This window comes from Nyctereutes procyonoides, unplaced genomic scaffold, assembly GCF_905146905.1.
Source record: "Nyctereutes procyonoides isolate TBG_1078 unplaced genomic scaffold, NYPRO_anot_genome, whole genome shotgun sequence".
NCBI lineage: Eukaryota > Metazoa > Chordata > Mammalia > Carnivora > Canidae > Nyctereutes > Nyctereutes procyonoides.
Genome location: NW_026575051.1, coordinates 72,029,202 through 72,052,276, shown reverse-complemented (window position 1 = coordinate 72,052,276; position 23,075 = coordinate 72,029,202). Strand labels below are relative to the sequence as shown.

The 23,075-nt window shown below is 49.7% G+C and overlaps 2 protein-coding genes across 2 annotated transcripts; one reads left to right on the top strand and one right to left on the bottom strand.

Moving 5' to 3' along the window:
• The first annotated feature begins 122 nt into the window (after positions 1-122).
• Positions 123-13,684, top strand: DYNLT2 (dynein light chain Tctex-type 2). The gene is made up of 4 exons (XM_055329532.1): positions 123-236; positions 8,357-8,563; positions 11,276-11,434; positions 13,184-13,684. The coding sequence occupies exons 1-4, from the start codon at positions 123-125 to the stop codon at positions 13,292-13,294; spliced, it is 591 nt and encodes a 196-aa protein (XP_055185507.1). The 3' UTR covers positions 13,295-13,684.
• A 691-nt stretch (positions 13,685-14,375) lies between these two features.
• LOC129512439 (basic proline-rich protein-like) lies at positions 14,376-22,985 on the bottom strand. The gene is made up of 5 exons (XM_055329640.1): positions 22,562-22,985; positions 21,647-22,217; positions 20,603-21,338; positions 14,551-15,802; positions 14,376-14,470 (listed from the first exon to the last, which is right to left on the bottom strand). The coding sequence occupies exons 1-5, from the start codon at positions 22,983-22,985 to the stop codon at positions 14,376-14,378; spliced, it is 3,078 nt and encodes a 1,025-aa protein (XP_055185615.1).
• Between the last annotated feature and the right edge of the window lie 90 nt (positions 22,986-23,075).

Genomic DNA, 23,075 nt, shown 5'->3' with positions numbered 1-23,075 from the left:
CCGGGGGCCCGCACTTGCGGCTGGCGCGGCGCACGCGCGGGACTTGAGCTCTCGCGGGAAGCGGCCCGGACGTTAGGGGCGGGTGGAGGCGGGCCGCTGGGCGTGGCGGCGAGAGGAGGCACATGGACAGGCGCGGGCGGGGCGGGAAGCCGGCCTCGAGCCCGGCCCCTCAGCCGCCGCTGACGCCGCCGCAGCCCCGGAAGGAGAGGAGGCCCAGCATGTTCGAGAAGGAGGCAGTGAGTGCGGGGGCGGGGAGGGCCTCGGTGAGCGGCCCGCTGCCCTCGTGCCCCCAGCGCGCGCCTGGGGGGCCTCGCGCTCCCGACGGGACCTCGCGCTCCCCACGGGGCCTCGCGCTCCCGACGGGCCTCGCGCTCCCGACGGGGCCTCGCGCTCCCCACGGGACCTCGTGCTCTCGAGGGGCCTCGCGCTCCCGACGGGGCCTCGCGCTCCCCACGGGACCTCGCGCTCCCCACGGGACCTCGTGCTCCTGATGGGGCAGACCCACGCTCCTGATGGGACCTCGCGCCCCTGACGGGGCCTCGTGCCATCACCAGGACGTCGTGCCATGACCCGAGCCTCGCGCTCCGGGCGACCCGCGCAGGCGTGGACAGCAGCGCACATGTGCTGCGTTTCGAGGACAAGCGTCCGATATGTGGAGCTTTCAGAAGCAGCTGCAGTCCCCGTATTTGAGGGACCTGCAGGAGAAAAAAATAAATGCAGGACTTACTGTCTGGAATTAATGGAGGATGCCACTCACTTTCCCGGGTGGGATGACACCAGGTTTTGTGTGGGATCCTAGTCCGGAAACCATGACTGCAGTCGAGACTCCTCCTCTTGCTGAGATATTAAGTGAGGAAGGAATTTGTTCAAGGGGACGGAACCATAAGGTCAGAGGGAGACTGGCCCCCTGCGGGGCAACTCGCCTGCTCCTCCCGTGGTTTCCTTTCCCACCTACTTCGTGGGACCCATACTCCAGGCTGAAGGAGAGCAGAGCCTAAATATTTCAAGTAATGAAACAGGAATCAGAACATATCACAGCAATATTTTAGGTTCTTTTTATTTTTTAAATATTATATTATTTATTCCTGAGAGACAGGAGAGAGGGGGCAGAGACACAGGCAGAGGGAGAAGCAGGCTGTCTACGGGGAGCCGGATGCGGGGACTCGACCCTCGATCCTCGGACCCAGGATTGTGACCTGAGCCAAAGGCAGACGGACACCCGCTGAGCCACTCAGGCATCCCAACAATTTAGGTTCTAATGACACCATTTTACAAAGGGAAAAACAGATGAGAGGAGGAAAAATAAAGCAAGTTCACAAAATGAAGAGCACGAGGAGAGCGAGGCCAGAAACCTTACTCTGTTGGAGCTGGAGTTTCATGCTCCCAAAAGCTAAGCTGGGCAGTTTGGCCCCTGAGCAACATGAACTCCAACCACACGGATCTACTTACAGATTTTTTCAATAAATAAGTTTAAAAATTGGAGGGGTATTTGTAACAATTTGGAAAAACATTTCTCTAGCTGACTTTATCGTAAGAATATAATATATAACGTGTGTTAACTAGCTATTTGTATTATTGGCAAGGCTTCTGGTCAGCAGTAGACAATACATTAAGTTTTGGAGGAGTCAAAAGTTAGAGATTTTTTTTTTTTCTTTTACTGGAGGCAGTGGTCAGTCCTAACCTTCGAGCTCAAGGATCAGTGGTGTTGCCTGGTAATAAATCTGTCTCATACATAGATCACTAGCAACAAAGAAAAATTTCTGTATTTTGAGGCAGACAAAGGTGACTTTTAGGAATTACTGCCTGCTAAAGGTCAGAAGTGGTCTTGAAAAATGAGTAAGACTGAATCCTAAAAGATATATATACAGATAGAGATAGAGAGAGATGTTACGTAGACCAAAGTCTAGGAGTAAAGGGACATGGACCAAGGTCATTGTTGCTTATTTGATAGGGCTGTCTTAAAGACCTAGGCTTCTAGGAGTCAGAAATTTTAATAGACCAGAAATTGTGAGGAAACTGAGAATGCATGCCACATATGCTCACTAAATATACCTGAGGACAGTAAGTGCACCGATGTGTAATTTCTAACTTTTGGGTAGTAGACAATTCCTGTGTTCATTGGAAACGTGAAGATACACCACACAATTTAATCAATATAAATGTATTTTAATGTTATATAAGCTGTATCCATTTTTTTCTTCTTCTAGTAATAACATCTCCATTTTCTTTTGGAGGATTAATCCATTCCTCATTGGATAGAGTTTTGATGAACTATCACTCTCTTTGTGTTATAGATGAGAACCAAATATGGCTAATTAGATGAACACTTCATGGAATACTGTAATAAAATGATTGAGATAAATTCAAATTGGGGACAGAATACTGATGTGCGTTGTGTCTGGTTCTGTAACCTTCTCTCCCATTCTGTAAACTCTAACCAAAGATCCCAAAACCTTAAACAGATGACCAAAAAAATGAAGACTTGCTTAGTTTCACTTGCGTACATTTTAAAGTCTTAAATACAAGCAAACAGCCTTTAATTAGATTTTTTAAAATTTATTTAAGACAGAGTGTGTGTGTGCATGAACTGAGGGAAGGGGCAGAGAAAGAGGGAAAAAGCAGACTCCCCACTGAGCAGAGAGCCTGACTTGGGGCTTGATCCCAGGACCCTGGGATCATGACATGAGATGAAGGTAGATGGTTAACCAATCGAGCCGCTCAGGCACTCCAAATAGCCTTTAATTAGTATATTAATATAATAGTAATTGTTACTAATATAGTGGCATCTTATAACTGAATTCCGTTTATTTTAGGATTATAAGCAGGCTCAACATGAGGAAATGCTGTATCACTGGGTTAAAGTCAGGTTATTTTAGTAGATGTGAAAATGTTGATCAGAGGCACCTGGGTGGCTCAGTGGTTGAGGGTCTGCCTTTGGCTCAGGTCACAATCCAGGGGTCCTGGGATCCAGTCCCACATCGGGCTCCTCATAGGGAGTCTGCTTCTCCCTCTGCCTGTGTCTCTGCCTCTCTCTCTGTCTCTCATGAATAAATTTTTAAAAAAGTTGATCATATTTAAGGCATTCCTCATTTTTAGAATTAGATTTTTCTGTAATGAAGAGATAAAATAATGAATAAAAGGAAAACTGAATCAAAAGGCCAAAATTATGGGATGCCTGGGTAACTCAGCAGTTGGACTCCTGCCTTCGGCTCAGGTAGTAATTCTGGAGACCTGGGATCGAGTTCCACGTCGGGCTTCCTGCATGGAGCCTGCTTCTCCCTCTGCCTGTGTCTCTGCCTCTCTCTGTGTGTGTCTCTCTATGTGTGTCTCATTAATAAATAAATAATTCTTAAAAAGAGGATCAAAATTATATATAAGGAAGAAATGGTAAGTTGTGAGGTTTCAGTATGTTAGAATCTGTTATTTTCAAACCATGCATGCATGCTCTATCCCCAAGGGACTCATTAGAGTTGGAAGCCACTGTAGTTACAAATACATTGTAGCTGTATCCCTTGAGTATATTGTGTGTGTTTGGGGGGGGGGAGGTGGCAATTACTCTAGAGAGGCATTCTCTGAATAGAACATAATAAAGTTTGTTTTTAAGAGGTTTAAGGAGCAAATAATACCTCTTTTCTCTAACTAAAACATAATGCAGTCTGGTGAATAAAACAGAGTTTTGATGGACTTCAACTAGCAGACAACATGGAGTAACTCCTACCGGAAACTATTGAAAGTATTTTGCATGTGAGAAGGAAATAAGTTTGGGGGGTCAGAGGGCAGACTATTATGTCTCATCATGTCCCCTCAAAATGCCTATGTTGAAGTCCTAATCCCTGGTACCTCAGGATGTGACTGTATTTGGAGACAGAGCCTTTATTTATTTTTTAAAGATTTTATTTATTTATTCATGAGAGACACACAGAGAGAGAGGCAGAGACACAGGCAGAGGGAGAAGCAGGGTCCCTGCAAGGAGCCCAAGATGGGACTTGATCCCGGGACCCAGGGATCATGATCTGAGCCAAAGGCAGAGGTTCAACGACTGAGCCACCCAGGGGCTCCTGCAGACAGAACCTTTAAAGAGATAATTAAGTTAAAATGGAGTCATTAGGAACCAAGAAACAGACTCTTTTTTTTTTTTTTGAAACAGACTCTTAAGTATAGAGAACCCACTGGTGATCACCAGCAGGGTAGTGGGTGGAATGATGGGAGAAATAGGTGATGGGGATTAGGATTACACATATCATGATGAGCACTGAGTCATCTACAAAAGTGTTGAGTGACTATATTGTACCCCTGAAACTAATATAACACTGTATGTTAACTACCCAGAATTTTTAAAAAAAAAATTAAAAAGAAGAATGACTTATATGGATTATACATTAACCAGTAAATTATTTATTTTTTTTAATTTATAAAAACTATTTAAAAGAGCACTTTTAAACTTCTCATTTCTTTTTAAAATTCTGTTATACAAAAGTTTATCCCCAAGTATAAAGACTTTTTAAGTATCCTTTTTTAAAAATTTTTTAAATTATTTATTTATGATAGTCACACACACACACAGAGAGAGAGAGAGAGAGAGAGAGGCAGAGACACAGGCAGAGGGAGAAGCAGGCTCCATGCACCGGGAGCCCGGCGTGGGATTCGATCCCGGGTCTCCAGGATCGCGCCCTGGGCCAAAGGCAGGCGCTAAACCGCTGCGCCACCCAGGGAACCCATGACGAGAGATTAGAACACAGGACAAACAGAGGGATGACCATATGAGGACATGTCAAAATGCTGGTGGGGCACCTGGATGGCTCAGTGGTTGAGCATCTGCCTTTGGCTTAGGGAGTGACCCCGGGGTCCTGGGATCGAGTCCCACATCGGGCTCCCCATCGGGAGCCTGCTTCTCCCTCTGCCTGTGTCTCTGCCTCTCTCTCTCTGTCTCTCATGAATAAATAAATAAAATATTTTTTTAAAAAAATGGATAAAAGGAACAAAGAACACATGTGACAAATAGGAAACAAAAAATATGAAGGATTTAAACACAATCATGACAATTACATTAAACATAAATGGGAAGAATGGGAAAAGATCTACCATGTGATCACTAATAGGAAGCTGGAGTACATACATTAGTATAAGACAAGATACATTTCTAAACAATATTAGATAAAGAGAGTCATTTAATAATACTAAGTCAATTTATCAGAAAGGCCCAACAATCCTGTTTATGTACCTAAAGTCAGAGCTTTGAAATACAGGACACAAAAAATTCATGTGTTCTTACAGAAATAGACATCCATAATTACAGTTGGAAATTTCAATACATCTCTATATCGATAATTTATAGAATAGACAAAAATCTAATAAAGATATAAAATATGTGAACAATAATTAACTTGAACTAGTGCACTTTTATTGCATACTCCATGCAACCACAACTGAATGAATGTTCTTTAGAAGTGCACATGAAGCATCACTAAGATTATGTCCTGGGACATAGAACAAGTCCCAATAACTTTAAAAGTATTCAGATCATACAAAATATGTTCTTTGGCCATAATGGAATAAATTAAAAATCATTAACAGAAAAATATATAGAAAAGTACAAATTGTCTGAAAATTAAATGACGGTTCTGAATAACTTGAGATAAAGTAAAAGAGAAAATATTTTCAACTGAAAATGAACATATATTTCAAAAACTATAGGTAATAGCTATTGAAGTAGGTGGGGAAATTTATAGCCCTAAACATCTATATTAGATACATTTTGAATCAGTATTTCAACTATCAGTTCAAATTAGAAAAAGAACCATGTAAATTCAAAGTAAGCAAAAGGAAGGAGATAATAAAAACAAGAGTAAAAGTCAATGAAATAGTGAACTGAAAAACAAGATTAATGAAACCAAAGATATTTTGAAAAGATAAAGTTGATAAACTTCCCGCCTAAGAGTTGGCAAACAGCAGCCTGGGGGTCAAATGTGACTTGCTGCCTATCTTTGCACAGCCTATGAGCTAATGGTTTGTATATTTTTAAAGGGTTATTTTAAAAAAATAGATGGAGGGATCCCTGGGTGGCGCAGTGGTTTAGCGCCGGTCTTTGGCCCAGGGCGCGATCCTGGAGACCCGGGATCGAATCCCACGTCAGGCTCCCAGTGCATGGAGCCTGCTTCTCCCTCTGCCTGTGTCTCTGCCTCTCTCTCTCTCTCTCTGTGACTGTCATAAATAAATAAATAAATAAATAAATAAATAAATAAATAAATAAATAGATGGAGATGGTGAAAGAAGAGGACAAAAGGAGAGTTGGAGGAGAAGAAGCAGTGCAATTACCACAGTTGGTCCACAGTGTCTAAAATATTTACTAGCTGGCTCTTTACAGAGAAAGTTTGCCAGCCCTTCCTGAAGCGAGACTAATCAGGAAAGAAAAAGATCAATTCTCAATACCAGGAATGAGAGTGAAATTAAGAGCTGGTTCATTGAAAAGATAAAATTGACAAACTTTTATCTAGATTTCACCAAGGAAAAGGAGAGGGCTCAAATAAAACCAGAAATGAAAGAAGAAAAACACATGAAAGAAAAGACATTGCAACTGATACCACAGACATACAAAGGATCATAAGAGATTACTAGCAATTATATGCCAAAAATTTGGACAGCTCAGAAAAAATGTGTAAATTCATAAAATAGAAAAGTTGAACAGACCAATTAGTAGTAAGGAGATCAAATCAGCAATCAAAAACCTCCCAACAAACAATAGTCCAGGACCAGATGGCTTCACTGGTGAATTCTATTAAACATTCAAAGAAGGATTAATACCAATCTTTCTCAAACTCTTCAAAAGAATAGAAGAGGAACTTCTTCTATAACTTCCAAACTAATTATATGAGGCTGACATTACTTGGACACCAAAACTGTACAAGGACACCAAAGAAAAGAGAACTACAGGTCAATAAACCTGATGAATGTAGTTCAAAAATTCTCAGGAAAATAGTAGCAAATCAAATGTCACCACTCTGCGTTACTCAGAACACTGGACTCACACTGACTGCAAACCTGCTTCTAGAATAGTTTGCCTTAAAGCCTTTGTTCTTTTTGGGCTTCAGCCCAAACCTAACTTCATTCAGAGAGGCCTTCTCTGATTGTTCGGTCCAAATTACAATGAGTTCTACCAAGTCATGTAATTTTATTTTTATAGCAATTGCTACTATTTAAATTCACTTACTCATTTTCCTATGTGCCTTTTAATTTTTTTTAAAGATTTTATTTATTCTTGTGAGACAGAGAAAGAGAGAGGCAGAGACACAGGCAGAGGCTCCACGCAAGGAGCCCAACATGGGACTCGATCCCGGGACTCCAGGATCACACCCTGGGCCAAGGCAGGTGCTAAACCGCTGAGCCACCTGGGCTGCCTTGCTTTTTAATTGTTAATCAGCCCTCCTCTCTCCTAGAATGATCCCTCCATGAATGCAGACTACTTGATTATAAGTTAACATAAACCAAACAATTAATCCCTATTACAATGAAGCTCACCACTGTAACTTCAGAGCCTAGACCATTTATCTGGACCATATTAGGCACCAATAAACTCCTTTTCTTTAAGGAGTGTTGAATGGCAGAGAATGAATGTTGAATGTCAAAAGCAGAATGATGTCTGTACCAAATCAATTCACTTTTTTTTTTATGATAGTCACACACAGAGAGAGAGAGGGGCAGAGACATAGGCAGAGGGAGAAGCAGGCTCCATGCACCGGATGCCCGGCGTGGGATTCGATCCCGGGTCTCCAGGATCGCGCCCTGGGCCAAAGACAGGCGCCAAACTGCTGCGCCACCCAGGGATCCCCAAATCAATACACTTTTGTTATCTTTTCAACTTTAAACTTATTTATGTAAATGTTATGTAAAGACTTACATAAATAATGGTATTTATTTGAAGACAAGTAAAAGTAAATTAAAATTGTAAGACTATGAAGGATAATATTTTCATAACCTCAGGGTAGAGAACCAGAAAGTTTTCTTAACATGCCTGTCTCCTAGCCCCCCCAGTTCTCCTCTCTGGAGGCCTGTCTTGTTTCTGGTTCTTTTGTATCTTCCATGGATATTTTAAATATACGTATGCAAATTTGTGTTTATAGATAAATAGATGATAGCTAGCTAGTTAGATTCTTTTTTTTTTTTTCTTTAACCCAACTGATAGCTAGGAGTGAATCAGTGAATCTAGGATTCAGCAACTCCTTTATCACAGAAGTCAAGTAGAATGGAATTCCAAATTTTGTGCCAATTTTGTCCCATTATGCCAGGGTTCTTAAATCTTAAATTTCATTGTACGATTAAAAAAGTAATCTATTTCTCTTCTCCTTCCCTGCTCTTTCAGTATGCACAGATTTTAAGAGACAGACTGAGAGAATCATTTCATGATGTTCAGTATGTAGAGCCTCCATTTGATGAATCAATTGCTGATCTAGGTAAAGAATGGAAGAGTGTCCTGGCAAAACTGAAGTTTGCTAATTCATATAGAATGGAACCATTGAAAAAATTCCAAGCTCATTCAGTAGAAACTAAAGTCCAGCAGATATTAAAGGTAGGTTGATAAATACATATGACAGCAGTATCTTAGCTTTGGGGGTTTGATAAACTTTATTAAGATCTATGGCGTATATTTGATTGATTTTTTTTGCAGCACTTATTTCTGAAAATGACAGTATTTTGTAGTCATACTCAAGAATCTTCACATCGATGCTTGAGCTAGATTTAACTCTTGTTATTTCAACTTTTAATTATCCATAAATTATTTATCCCTCAGGTTTCATGTTTTCCCATATTTGGAGAAATGAGTTAAACAAGACACACTGAATCTGTAAATGGGTATGAACAGTTGGTTCCTGTACACTAAAACGTCTAAGGACAAGTGGCTGCCAACACACGCACAGGTTCCCTTTTTTAAACTGAGTGGAATCTAAAGGTCATTTAAGGCGGTTGTTTCCAGGCTAGTCCAAAAAAGCTTCTTCAATTTTATAAAATAATACTGTAATACTAATATTAATACCAGCATTATTTAAATGAGTGTTGGTATCTGAGGGCTATGTTGTTCAGACAGGAAGAATTCCATCTTTCATAATAAAGGACCAAATCTTTTAAAATTTTTATAGAAAGTTTGAGGAATCCCCTTTTCGTCTGTGGTCTTCATTTCTGGGCACCAGGCACCCAGGCAAAATTTTCTGATGGCTGGATTCCCCTCAGGGACTCCACCAAGCCTGAGTCTACCCGACATATGTTCCCTGTTTCAAACTTACCTCCTCTGTCAGTTCACAAGGTGAATTCCCTCAGTAACAACTGATGTGAGCTAGCTGTTGGGAAGAAAGTATCTATTTAATTTATTTTGTATAAATGATTAATAGCTTTTTAATCATATCAAAGTTAATTATCTAAATGAATTAACTTTTATTAATACAGAAGAATATTTAAGAGGGCTACTCTAGCCTCCCTCAACTACCATAGACAAGTACATTTCTTTTTTTTTTTTTTAATTTTTATTTTATTTTATGACAATCACACAGATAGAGAGAGAGAGGCAGAGACACAGGCAGAGGGAGAAGCAGGCTCCATGCACCGGGAGCCCGACGTGGGATTCGATCCCGGGTCTCCAGGATCGCGCCCTGGGCCAAAGGCAGGCGCTAAACCGCTGCGCCACCCAGGGATCCCGACAAGTACATTTCTAAGCTGAACTATTAATTGTTGGATGATATTTGGCAATGATAGTATGATTTAAGGAAATAAAGAATGTCAACTCAATTTAATACAATAAAGTAATTACTGATTACCTTCTTATCTAAACATTAACAGCAGACATAATGTGACATGAGAGTACACATTTTGGTGTGTCTCTTGCTTGGCCTTACCACATAGACTGAGTTCAGATTTATTGAACATAATAGGATTTCAAATTGTATCTACATGCCATAATTTACAGAATTGTGTTGAGCAAGACGGCGCCTGGAACAGCTGATTGGATATGAAGGTGGATAGCTAGATGTCATCAAGAGGGCAGGGCTTTTCCCTTGGGTTCACAGAACATTCGACATAGTTCTAGAGAAATAGTATACACTGCTGGGGCTGGAGGGAATCTTCCTATAGCAAGCACTCATTGTTTGTTAAATAAGAGCAAGTGGGAGTGGGCCCCCTGGGTGGCTCAGTGGTTGAGTGTCTGCCTTTGGCAGGGGGTATAATCCTGGAGTTCCGAGATTGGGTCCCACATCGGGCTTCCTGCATGGAGCCTGCTTCTCCCTCTACCTGTGTCTCTAACTCTCTCTCTGTCTGTCTTTCATGAATAAATAAATCTTTAAAAAAAAAAAAAAAAGAGCACGTTGGGGAAACCTGAGGTCTGTTAGGCAGATTCAGAAGAGAGATTAGATGTTGCTAAGTGCCTGAAAGATGACGAACCATAGCCAATGCCTGAGGGAAACAAATGCTTCTAGGCAGAGTTTTAGATCCAGCACCATTCTAGAAGGGAAACAAACAAACAAAAAAAGAGCAACATATTTGCTGTTACATGCCTATAAATTTAGCTAGTAGGAGCTCCTTTGTTATCACAGGACCCAGAACCATGGTTCATTCATCACTGCCCAGGTCAGTCAAAGGCACTTGCAGTTGGCTAGCTCACTAGGTGGCCCAGTCTGCTTATGGGCTGTGGGAAAGCTTCGTACTTCATAATGCACATGTGTCTCCCCAGCTGTAATTAATCCACAGCCGATGTGGTGGAAAACCTGGGATCTCCTCGGCGTCCACCTGGAGACCTGAGAGAGAGCAGTAGAGTGCAAAGCCATGGGGAGAGGGCTAGAGAAGTGGCTTAATTCAGGAAGACTGGGGAAGACAGGAGTCACATGATACAAACTCCTGTCCAGGAAATTCAGGCTTTAGGAAAACTCAAGTCTGAGTTTTAGCTAATATGGAAATTATAGAAAAATTTCCTTCATCTACTTAAGAATCCCCAGAAGCATTCTTTTAAAATTCCCATGTCTCCCTAACAGCTGTATGATGGGGTGATCTAGTTAAGGAAAACTTACAGGTTAAGGGTTGGTAATGAAGAGAAATTGAATGTAGCTAAAAGCCAAAATAAACTTTATTCAATATTATTATTGAAATCGATTGGTAAAACAGTCATTTAATGTTATTTGGTTGGGAATGCATGTATTTTTTTTAAGTTATATGTATTATGTAGACACATGTTTTCTTGAGTTTTTATGTAGAAAATATTTGGTTTGAAAATTAAAATGTTTTTCCTGTTCTTTTAAAGGAGAGTCTTAAGGATGTCAAATATGATGATAAAGTCTTCTCTCGTTTGTCACTTGAATTAGCAGACCGCATCTTGTCAGCAGTGAAAGAATTTGGGTACCACCGTTACAAGTTCATTATAAAAGTATTATTTATTCAAAAGACTGGTCAGGCTATAAATGTGAGTACCACACTGACCCAGCATCTATCAGCCAGTTCTCTGAGTTCTCCCCTCTAGTGACCTGACCCTTCCTGTGCCATCCACCTGCAGGGCACTTCAAGGTTCTAAGGTGCCTCTCTGACAAATGACAATTTTGTTAGCTCTGTCTGCCTTCACTACCTATTATTTGAAAAGTACTAACCCAGAGATGGCGATTTTCTACTGATAATTTATTAAACTGTAGCTATCCTGTTCCTTGATCATACTAATTTTGACAATTTAGTGTCATTTGATAATTAACAAGTAAATTTATTTTGAGGACTAATGGGAATTAGGTACTGAGAAAAATACAGAAAATGGAGAGACGCAGACCGTGATTCTCCAGGATTTTTTACCATACTTGAGGGCAGAAAACAACGCAGGTCGGAGTTTAAGAAATGGGATAGGGTGGATGGTGGGACAGCCCGTGTTCGAGTCTGGTTGGCCTAGATACAAACATTGGCAGCTGCAGTCAGAGCCTGCAGCCTGGGCCTAATCGCTCTTTTCATCTGTAAGATGGGGATGGTGACCCTGGCTGCAGCTGCCCTGAGGATCAAATGAGATGGTAAGAAAGCCCTCTACGTGGTCTCTGGCACAGAGTCCTCAGTAAGCAGCAAGGGGATTGTTGTCATTTACAAATATGATTGCACACCACTAGGCCACATGAGGTTCTTGTGAGCTGCCCGTGAATGTGTGGCAGCTGGACACAGTTTGCAGTCTTTGTGGATGAGTGACGTGCACGTGGAAGCAGGCAGAGGAGTTGTAGCCACATGAGAGTCAGTGACACAGAGGTGCCTTGGATCCTGGAGAGGAGAGCACTGGCACATAGGTCTAGTTGGTGGCAGGTGCTCCACGGAGGAGGGTAAGGTAGGACAATGTGCCAGAGTGGCAGAATGACTGCTGGGCCTGTCTGGAGATGGGAAAGGCCCTCTGGTAAGCTGAACATCAAGAAGAAACCAGCTGTGCTGGAGACCTGCCCCCAGAGAACACGGGAGAGCAAAGACACCAAGGCCATGGGGGCCCTGTGTGCTTGGTTAATAACCTGTGTGCTTGTGGTATATTTGGGTAGCGCACACGGGTAGGATGTATATTGCACAACGGTACCGTACTGGCTGAGTGGGTTTCCTTATGTGGGAAATGTTCTGAGCAGGTAGGAGCAGACGACCTCTGACAGCCTTGCTTGGAAGTTACACTGTCACATTCTTTTGCTCAGAGCAAGTCCCAAGGTTAATTCATACTCAAGGGGTGGAGATATAGAAGCCATGAAAGTTTGTGGCCATGTGGATCCACCACGGAAAAGTAGGCTGTAGTCAAATCGTGTGGCTTTGTGAGCAAAGCAAAAGATTCAGAATTTTCTCTAACAGCCTGCTTGTATAATCAATGCCATTTCTTTATTTCAAAATAATGTTCTAATAAACTTTCCCTTGAAAATACCTTAAGGATGGAAAGGAAAATTCCATACCATGAACTATAACACAGCAGAGTTATATGTATGCAGAACTCTTAACCCAGTTACAGAGGGCTTTCATCCCCCAACCAGATGCTCTGCTAAGGTCCAGTCTCCATGTCAGATAAGGACCGTTCCAGGAAGAGACGAGGGGCCCCTTCTGGAAAAGGGAAATTGGACAAATTACTTTAAAAATATCACTATCTAAGATACCGTATAAACTTGACGATTACTTCTTAACATGTTCTACCTAATGTTGGTCTTTTGAAATTTGTGTGTCACAGATCGCCAGCAGATGGATCTGGGATGTTGCATGGGACAGCTGGGTTGGGGCAAAACATGAAACGGAAACGTATGTTGCCTTGGCCCTGGTGTTTGCTCTCTATTGTGAATAGCTCATTACATGTACGGGAGTGCTTGCTTCTCAACTTTTCCGAGATATGTGACTTTGAAGATTTGCCAACTTCACAGTAGCTTTGATTAGCTATACTTTTGCCTCCAGTTGAAGCTTCATTGTATTCTTGTAACAACAAACAAGGCCAGATTTTTACCTTCATACTTACTTGTTATCATATTTATTAAAGTTCTATTACCCCAAAGTATAAAAGTACGAATGATACATACGGGGATAGACAGGTATGAGTATATAAATACTTCTAAGTAGATTCTAATATAGGGAAATTATTTATTCTTTTTAGATTTGAGACAATTAGAATTTGCTACAGGAAATGTAGCCATTATGACAGCCTTGTAAAGTATCACATTAAATGTTAAAACAAATATTGGAAAACTTCTAAAGGCAGTTGTATTTTTGAATGGTATTTTAATACATTGTAGGCATTCTTTGGAAAGAAATTACCAAGTTTGAAAGAAAGATATTCATGTATTTAACACATTCCTAACCAATCAAAATGCTTAAGAGTGTGTGGTCATTCTTTTCATTAATCTGTCAGTTAAGCTCTTTTTAGATGCAAGAACTGAAAAACCTAATCCAGTTTTTAAAAAAAGGAAAATTTTATTTTCCAGGCATTTGGCCAAGGATCCAGGTTTTTTCTGTCCCTCTCCCTCTCTCCCCCAGACTTTTACATACATTTGTTTAACTTGATATAATTTAACCATGTTCCTGTCTATGAATAGACGGGTCATGGTTGGCTCCTTGGGGCTGGGGCTGCATCCCCCTGGGAGCACAGGGCCGTGTGGCAGGAGCACACCCCACCTTCAGAGCTCTTCCAGCAGGGAAGGGGGGGGTGGGCTTGGAGGAGGCGACCAGCCTGTGATCATGTGACTTTCAGGGTCGTAATTGGAACTTGAAAAACCTTGTCCAGCTTAAAGGATGGTAAAAACAGCCAACACTGGGAGGTTGAAAGGTAGAGGAGAGTGTTCTTCTCACTAACGTGTCGTAATGAGTCGGGTGATCCAGGACTAGCAGTTCTGGGCCACACAGTGCAGACATGATCTTCGTCGCCTAAATTGTCTTCAATTTGGGAGTTCACAGCCGTGAACCGGGCCCACAGAAGGGATGACAAGCCCGTGCTCGGGGGAAGCGCGACCTTCCTGACTTGCCGGATTCCCTGGGGGTAGAGCTCACGGCCTCAGGGGCTGTTTGTAAAGTGGGATCCTACCTTCCTCCTGAGGCCAGGGTGTGACTCACGGGGGTGATGAACAACCAGGCGCTCGGCGGCCTCCCTGGAGCCCCGGGCCTTCCCGCGGCCGCGCCGTGCCTGCCGCCGCCTGCGCTGGGCCTCGGGGTCCCCTCCGCTCTGCCCTCGCTCCCCCTTCCCCGCCCGCGACCAACTAACCGCCTCCCCGTCCGCAGCCCCGCCCCTCCACGCCCCCCGGGGCCCTCCTGGGGGGGGGGCGGGGTGGAGCCGCCCCCGGGGGCGCCGCATCCGGGGAGGTGCCGCGTGCGGGCTCCATCCGCCGCCAAGGGCTTGCGTCGCCGCGAGAGCCTGGGGATCCTCGGCTTCCCGCGGACCGTGGCGGGGCGGCCGTCCTGTGCCCGCCGGCCCGGCCTCGGCTCTCCTCCGCGGCCTTCCGAGCTGGGCTCCTCTGCCCACCGTCGGGTGCGACTCCTCGGGGGCCCCGGGCCTGTGCGCGGCTCTGCTGCCGTCCGCTCGGCCTCCACTCTCGGGCCGCCTCCGCTGCCCTCCTTTGTCCTTCCGTCGCGCGGCCCTACGGTTAGCCAGGCCTGTGCCCGGGCCGCCGGCAGCAGGCTGCAGGAGGCCGCAGCAGGACGCAGGAGGCCACAGCAGGAGGCCGCAGCAGGATGCAGGAGGCCACAGCAGGACGCAGGAGGCCACAGCAGGAGGGAGGGCCGCAGCAGCGAGCGACGCAGGAGGCCACAGCAGGACGCAGGAGGCCACAGCAGGAGGCCGCAGGAGGCCACAGCAGGACGCAGGAGGCCTCAGGAGGCCACAGCAGGCTGCAGGAGGCCGCAGCAGGACGCAGGAGGCCACAGCAGGAGGCTGCAGCAGGACGCAGGAGGCCACAGCAGGACGCAGGAGGCCACAGCAGGAGGCCGCAGGAGGCCACAGCAGGACGCAGGAGGCCAAGCAGGGCAGGAGGCCACAGCAGGCCGCAGGAGGCCACAGCAGGACGCAGGAGGCCAGCAGGCAGGCCACAGCAGGGCAGGAGGCCACAGCAGGCGCAGGAGGCCACAGCGGATGCAGGAGGCCGCAGGAGGCCACAGCAGGCCGCAGGAGGCCACAGCAGGACGCAGGAGGCCACAGCAGGATGCAGGAGGCCGCAGGAGGCCACAGCAGGCCGCAGGAGGCCACAGCAGGCAGGCCGCAGGAGGCCACAGCAGGCCGCAGGAGGCCGCAGGAGGCCACAGCAGGCCGCAGCAGGCCGCAGCCCGAGCCCCAGACCCCTCCCGGCACCCCAGCCGGAGCATCGGTCGTGGTCTGGTCAGAGAGCAGCGCAACCGGACCCCACTGCCCACTGTCGGCTTCTCCAGCCTCCTCCGAACAGGCTCCGGGAACAACTCAGGACTCCAGTGGGGGTTGGAGTCTTCCCTTGACTAGGGCCTGCCTTGCTCTTGCTCCCAAGGCGGAGACCCGTGTGACAGGAGGGCATGTGCAGAGCAGCCTCCAAAGGAGGAGAAGACAGAAAACCCAAAACTATAAACAAATAGATAAAAGGCCAAGGCCAGCGTGAGGAGAAATGACTTGTCAAGGGGACTCACGGACAGAAGCAAATCGTGTCTCGGGCGGTGGTGATGCACGGGTCTCCACCGCCCCACCTTCCTTCCCGCCTGCTCTGTCGGCCCTGGAGGCAGCGACAAGGGCTCAGATGGCGTCGGCCATCGTCCCATCTCCAGGGCCCAGCAAGCCGGGTAGGCCCGAGAGCCCAGGTAAGGGTGCGGGGCCGGGCTCCAGAAGGGCACAGCCGGGCCACCCTGGCGGCTCTGCCCGGGAGGGGTCAGCCCCACCGTTGCCCCTGGAGCAAAAGCTGCCTTCCCATCCAGGCCTAACGCCTGGGAGCCAGGGACAGGGGGAGCTACCCACGCGGCCTCCCCGCCGGCACCGCCGCTGCCCGCAGCCCACCGTGCTCCTTCTCTACCTTGAGGATGTGAGCGGGGGAGTCCCCCCTCCTCTCCACTGCCCCGAGCCCGCTCTGCGGGACATCGCTGTCCACACAGATGGCCTGCGGTAAGGCAGTCCCCTGTGGCCTGGTGCTGGGACGCCCGACTCTGATCGCCACAGTCCAGGTAAGGAACCCCACCCCGCCAGCGGCCGGGTGCAGATGTCAATGACCCTGCGGCAGTGACACTGACGGAGGAAGAACAACCCCCAGACCTCCCGCCAGTGCCCAGCCTGCGCAGCACAGGTGCAGGTGGCCGACCTGCATCCCGGTCCCCCGCGCAAGGCCCGTCAGGGACTGGTCACTGCTCCCCAGCTAGTCAGCGCTTCGGGCCACAGCACAGTGCCTCCTTGTCTCCCAGTGACAGACCCACATGACGGACGTTTTACAGAAGGGGACCATCAAAAGAAAATTTCATTTTACATTAGAATTTTGTTTAACAACATTTCCAAACAGTTGAAAGTGCATCCAAAGAAATAAGAAATGAGGGGCTGAAAACGAAATTGGACCTGATTAGGAAATTTGAAAGTGATGAGTAAAGCCGAGAGGATGAGATCTAAGTCTGGTAACACTGGATCACTGTCTTTTAGGTTAAACTGCTCTAGGAACAGAAAACTGCTGTGGTGAAGACTTCCTTCCACTCAGGATAGAAGACTCTAATAATAATAACATTCCAGTGGGTCCGGCTGGCATTTGGGCTAAGTGTTGACGTTGTCCCGTCAAAAGGAAGCTGTAATTACAGAGAGACTGAAAAGCAAGCTTTTACTGCAGTTAAGTCGGGTTGCGTCCTTTTGGAGGCCCACAGAGTTGGTTAGCGTTGCGCCCTGGTTCAGCTGCTGCGCCGGCCCGGGGTGCTGCTGGGAAACCTCCACCCGGATTGCACAGAACCCTTAGAGCAGGTGGTTGTGACAAAGGATAAAGATGTCCCCAGGAAGCCGCACTGATTGTTACTTCACTTTAGAGACACTCGGAGATATTTTACAACACTGAAAATGCAAAACATAAAGTGTTGGAAGGAGTATGACAATTTATCAAGGCACAGAAAAGGCAAACGCTGTTCAAACTACCCTTGGTAAACGTTTTACAAAGAAATAAAGCACTAAATCTCGGTGTTTCTTGTTTTAAATTACAGTGTGCTAAATATTAGTTTTACAATTTAAAAATTCTCGTTTATAATTGGCAGTAAGGTAGTTGTAAATGTTTTACCAAAAGTTTTTGTAAAGTCATTGATTGGGCAATTAGTTTTTCTCTATTAAGATCACTTTGTAAATAAATAAATAAATAAATAAATAAATAAATAAATAAATAAATAAGATCACTTTGTATGGTTTCAGCTTCTGTGACATTTTTACAGTCCTGTGCTCTCATGAAAACTAGGAAGTCTGTACTCTAGCTTCCTGATTCCTTGACCAACTCACGTCTGGTGATATTTTCCTCTAGTCCACCTTGGTCATCTACTCCTTGGTGCATCCTGTAGACTTTGCCATCATCAATATTAGTGTGACCTCTGAAATCTTGGACTCAAGCAGGTTACTTTTTATGCAATCATTTCCTGTCCTTAGCGCTCAGCACCTGTAGAATCTCACTGAAATCTCCATGACTCCCTTCTCCGCTGTTTAAGAGCCCATCGTTATAATTGCTCCCTTATAACATATGCAAATTTGGGACCCCAGGTTGGCTCAGTGGTTGAGGGCCTTCCTCCGGCTCAGGTCGTGACCCTGGGATCGAGTCCCCATCGGGCTCCCTGAAGGGAGCCTGCTTCTCCCTCTGCCTGGGTCTCTGCCTCTCTCTCTGTGTCTCTCATGAATGAATAAATAAAACCTTACACACACACACACACACACAAATTCCTTTCCCTCTCTTACTCATCTGGGAAAACCCCTTTCTGAAGGAAATGCATATTCATAGCCTGAATTCAAGTAGCTAAATCTGACCGAGAGCATGCAAGAACCGGCCCAACTGGTTTCCCTTGGAGGTGTCCACCACAAATCTGTAGCAGGCAAACGGCTTGGCATCCTAGCAACTTTGCCCTCCTACCTCCACTCCTACCTCCTTATTCCCCTCCTCTCCTCACTTCTCATGGGTAGTTTCACCGCCTATTTCATTCAGGAAAAGAAGTATCAGAGGAAAATCAAGTCTTCCTCTACCAAGTCTCAAATCCTACTTGCACCTGCAGCCATGCTCAGTTTTCTGTCTTGTCACAGTGGATGGAAGGTGCTTCTTGCTGTCAAGGATTTGCCCTGCGCCTGCACCGGTTCATGGTCTTCCAAGAACTGCCTCCCCCTGTTCCTGCACCATGATCCCCCTCGCCTCCCCCTCTTCAGCATTCAAGCTCCCTGACCTGTGTCCCACCCTAAAGACAGCAACCCACCTCCCAAGCTACCTTCCTTCTCCGGTACTTGGTACCTGGCACAAACCGCTTGACATCCTGGCCTCTCATTCCCTCCTCGAGGGACTTCAGTCTAGCTTTTGAAGCTGCCATTCCTATGAAACACCTCAAAATGATCAAGTTTGCTAACTACCCCCAGATTGCTAAAGACATTTTTCTGTCCTCATCTTACTGAACTTCTCAATTGACGTAGTTGACCAGTCCCTTTTAGAAACACTCTATGCTCTCAGTTTACGATAGCTGCCACTTAGTGTTCTGCTCCTTTCCTACCCATTTCCAACCTAGCACGTAGTAAGGTAGTACTTGATGGATTCTTCCTTCTATCACCTAACATAATTCTTACTTCATAGTAGCTTTCCACAAAATATTTGTGAAATAATCGGATGGACATTGTTATTTTAATCCTACAAACGAGGAAATGGAGTTTCAGAGATTAAAAATTTACCGATTATGGATCACATGGCTATCAAGTGGCATAGTTGGTACTGATCATAATCCTAACTTTTTTTATTTTTTAAAGATTTTCTTTATTTATTCATGAGAGACACGGAGAGAGGCAGAGACAAAGGCAGAGGGAGAAGCAGGCTCCTCACAGAGAACCCAATGCGGGACTCCATCCCTGGACTGGGATCACGACCTAAGCAGATGCTCAACCACTGAGCCACCCAAGTATCTCAACTTTTTTTTTTTTTAAGAGAGAGTTGAGGGGGGTGGGGGGAGCAGAGGCTGAGGGAGACTCCTAAGCAGGTGCCACACTGAGTACAGAGCCCTACACAGAGCTCCATCTCACCATCCTGAGATCAAGAGTTGGAAGCTGGGACGCCTGGGTGGCTTAGTGGTTGAGTATCTGCCTTCGGCTCAGGGCCTCATCCTGGAGTTCCAGGATTGAGTCCCACATTGGGGTCCCCACGGGAAGCTTCCTTCTCCCTCTGCCTCTCTGTGTCTCTCATGAATAAATGGATATGATCTTGAAAGAAAAAGAAAGAAAGAAAGAAAGAAAGAAAGAAAGAAAGAAAGAAAGAAAGAAAGAAAGAACGAACAAGCAAGTTGGATGCTCAGGCGACTGAGCCACTCAGGAGCCCCCAAAATCCTAACTCTTGATCTTTGTTCTCCCCATTGCATCGTACCACCAGCCTGTATATCTCACCCCCAACTCCTGGAATCTGCCTTCATTTACCCTATCCTCAAGCCACAGTGGAATAGCTGATGTGCCTAATCATACTTCCTACTTTTCCACCTCTCAGTCTTTTTCAGGCTTGAAATCCTTTTTCCACTTCCAGTTGTACATTTACCTGTAATTTTCCTATCAGTCTCTTAAGATACTTTCCAGTTCTAGGTCAACTTTAAAATCTGAATGTACTTGCAAGTAAGTTTTTCCCACCTAAATTGCCTTTTTATTTTTAAAGATCTTATTTATTTATTCATGGGAGACACGGAGAGGCAGAGACAGAGGCCGGAGGAGAAACAGGCTCCTCACAGGGAGCCTGACGTGGACACGGGGCTCTATCCGGACCCCGGGATCACGCCCGAGCCCAGGGCAGATGCTCAGCCGCCCAGCCCCCGGGCGCCCCTACACTGCCTCTGAACACGTATAATCGCATCCTGTTCTTTTGGCGTTGAAGCGACCCCTGGGCCGGGCCTGTATCCGCGGGGTGCCCCGGGCCGGGCCTGTATCCGCGGGGTGCCCCGGGCCGGGCCTGTGTCCGCGGGGTGCCCCGGGCCGGGCCTGTACCCGCGGGGTGCCCCGGGCCGGGCCTGTGTCCGCCGGGTGCCCGGGCCGGGCCTGTGTCCGCCGGGTGCCCGGGCCGGGCCTGTGTCCGCCGGGTGCCCCGGGCCGGGCCTGTACCCGCGGGGTGCCCCCGGGCCGGGCCTGTACCCGCGGGGTGCCCCGGGCCGGGCCTGTACCCGCGGGGTGCCCCCGGGCCGGGCCTGTACCCGCGGGGTGCCCCGGGCCGGGCCTGTACCCGCGGGGTGCCCCGGGCCGGGCCTGTGTCCGCGGGGTGCCCCGGGCCGGGCCTGTGTCCGCCGGGTGCCCCGGGCCGGGCCTGTATCCGCGGGGTGCCCCGGGCCGGGCCTGTGTCCGCGGGTGCCCGGGCCGGGCCTGTGTCCGCCGGGTGCCCCGGGCCGGGCCTGTGTCCGCCGGGTGCCTCCGCAGTGCGCGGCGTGGCTTGCCGTGGCCGTTGAAGGGCTCCGCCAGGGTTTGTGGCTTGGAACGAAGAGTCCAGACGCGTGTCCGACCCGGAGACCGAGTGCGCGGGGGAGAAAGGCGCCGGCAACGAGCGAACGCAGATGTTCCGTCGTAGGACGCGTCGCGCCTTCGGTCTCTTCCCGAACACGCGGGTACGCGTAGCGGTGCGCTCCGTCTGGAGTCCGAGCGAGGGCCCTGATCAGCGAGGACGATCGTTGTTGGTTTCTTTTCGGTGGGTCCAGGCCGTTGGCTCCCGTGAGCAGGGAAACGGGCGGCCGCTCTGACGGAGGTGAGTGAAAGCCGAGGGGCAGGCGGCCTTCGCGAGCGGCGAGCGGCGAGCGGCGAGCGGCGAGGGGGCGTCGGGAGCGGGTGGGCGGGCGCCGCAAAGTAGGTGCTTTACCCCTTGGGGTCGCCCGTCCCCGTCCCCGTCCCCGTCCCCGTCCCCGCCCGAGCGAACGTTCGCGGGCTGAGCGTAAGCGGGAGTCACGCGAGGGAAGGCGCGCGGCCCGCGGTGACCAGGCCCCGCTCCGCCGTCCCGCTCCGCCACCTCGGGGCCAGAGGTCACGTCGGGCCGCGGCCTCCTGTCACAGCGAGGGGCCGGGTCCTCGCAGGCTCCCTTCCTCCCGCGTGACGAATCCTAGCGTGGGCGGCAGGAGTCTGGGAACTACGACCACGAAGTCAGTCCCAACAGAACTCGCGCCCTCAGGTCGTGTCCCGCACGGCCGACCGGCGTCCTGCGTCCTGCGCCCTGCGCCCTGCGCCCTGAGGAGCGGGGTCTGGCCGCCCGCGCCGAGCAGCCCGAGGCCGCGGGGGTCGGGAGGGCGCCGGGCCGCCTCCCAGGGGGTCGCGGGCGGCCGCACGGAGCACGTTCCGCGCACATTCCCCGCGCGCGGGCTGGTCCCGGCCCGGCCACACCGTCGGACGTCGGGGGTGCCCCGCCCCAGCCTCCCGGGGGAGCCCGGGGCGTCGTTGGCGCGCGCCCGCCCCCCGGCAGGTGGCTCGGGAGCCGCGGAGAACAAAGGCGCCCGAGGGGCGGGGGCCCGGCCGAGCGCCAGGAAATGGGCCGGCGCCGCGACAGCCCCCCGCCGCAGGGCGCTCCGGGCGGCGCGGGGACGCGGGGACGCGGGGACGCGGGGACCCCCGGGCGGGGGGCGGGCCCCTGGCCGGAGGGCGTGTCGGCGGAGACCCTCGGGAGCAGGGGGCGGGGGGCCCAGGGCTTGGGGCGGGGCGGCGGGGACCGCGGGGACCGCGGGGACCCCGGGGCGGGGGCGGGGCGGCGCGGGCGCGGTGGGAGGAGAGGGCTGACGCGCGGCGGGGCCGGGCCGGGGGCGCGGGGAGGGGGCGGCTGCGAGCGCGCCAAGTGGCGGCGGGCCGGGGCGGGGCTGGGGGCTGAGGGGACGGCGGGAGGTGGGGCCGCGGAGCGCGCCGGGCTGCGGCGGGCCGGGAGGTGGGGTGGCGGCGGCGGCGGCGGCGGCGGCCGGAGGACGGCGCGGGGCGCGGGGCCGGGCGGCGGGGCGGGAGCGGCTGAGGGCCGGGCAGCGGGGGCTGAGGGCCGGGCGGCTGAGGCTGAGGCGGGCGGTGGGCGGGCGGGGGCTGAGGGCCGGGCGGCGGGGGCTGAGGGCCGGGCAGCGGGGGCTGAGGGCCGGGCGGCGGGGCTGAGGGCCGGGCGGCGGGGGCTGAGGACCGGGCGGCGGGGGCTGAGGGCCGGGCGGCGGGGCTGAGGGCCGGGCGGCGGGGGCTGAGGACCGGGCGGCTGAGGGCCGGCGGCGGGGGCTGAGGGCCGGCGGGGGCGCGGGGCGCTGGGCCAGCCGAGGCCGGGGCCGGCGCCGCAGCGGGGCGGGCGGCGGGGCTGACGCGCGCGGGCGGCCGGCGGCCTCCTTCCGCCCCCTGAGCCGCGGCGCCCGGGAGGCGCGCTGGCGGCGGCCATGGCGGTGGCGGCGGCGCTGGCGGGCCGCGGGGCGCGCGGAGGCAGGGGCCGGCCCCCGGGCGGCGGGCGGGCGGAGGGGGCGGGGCCCGG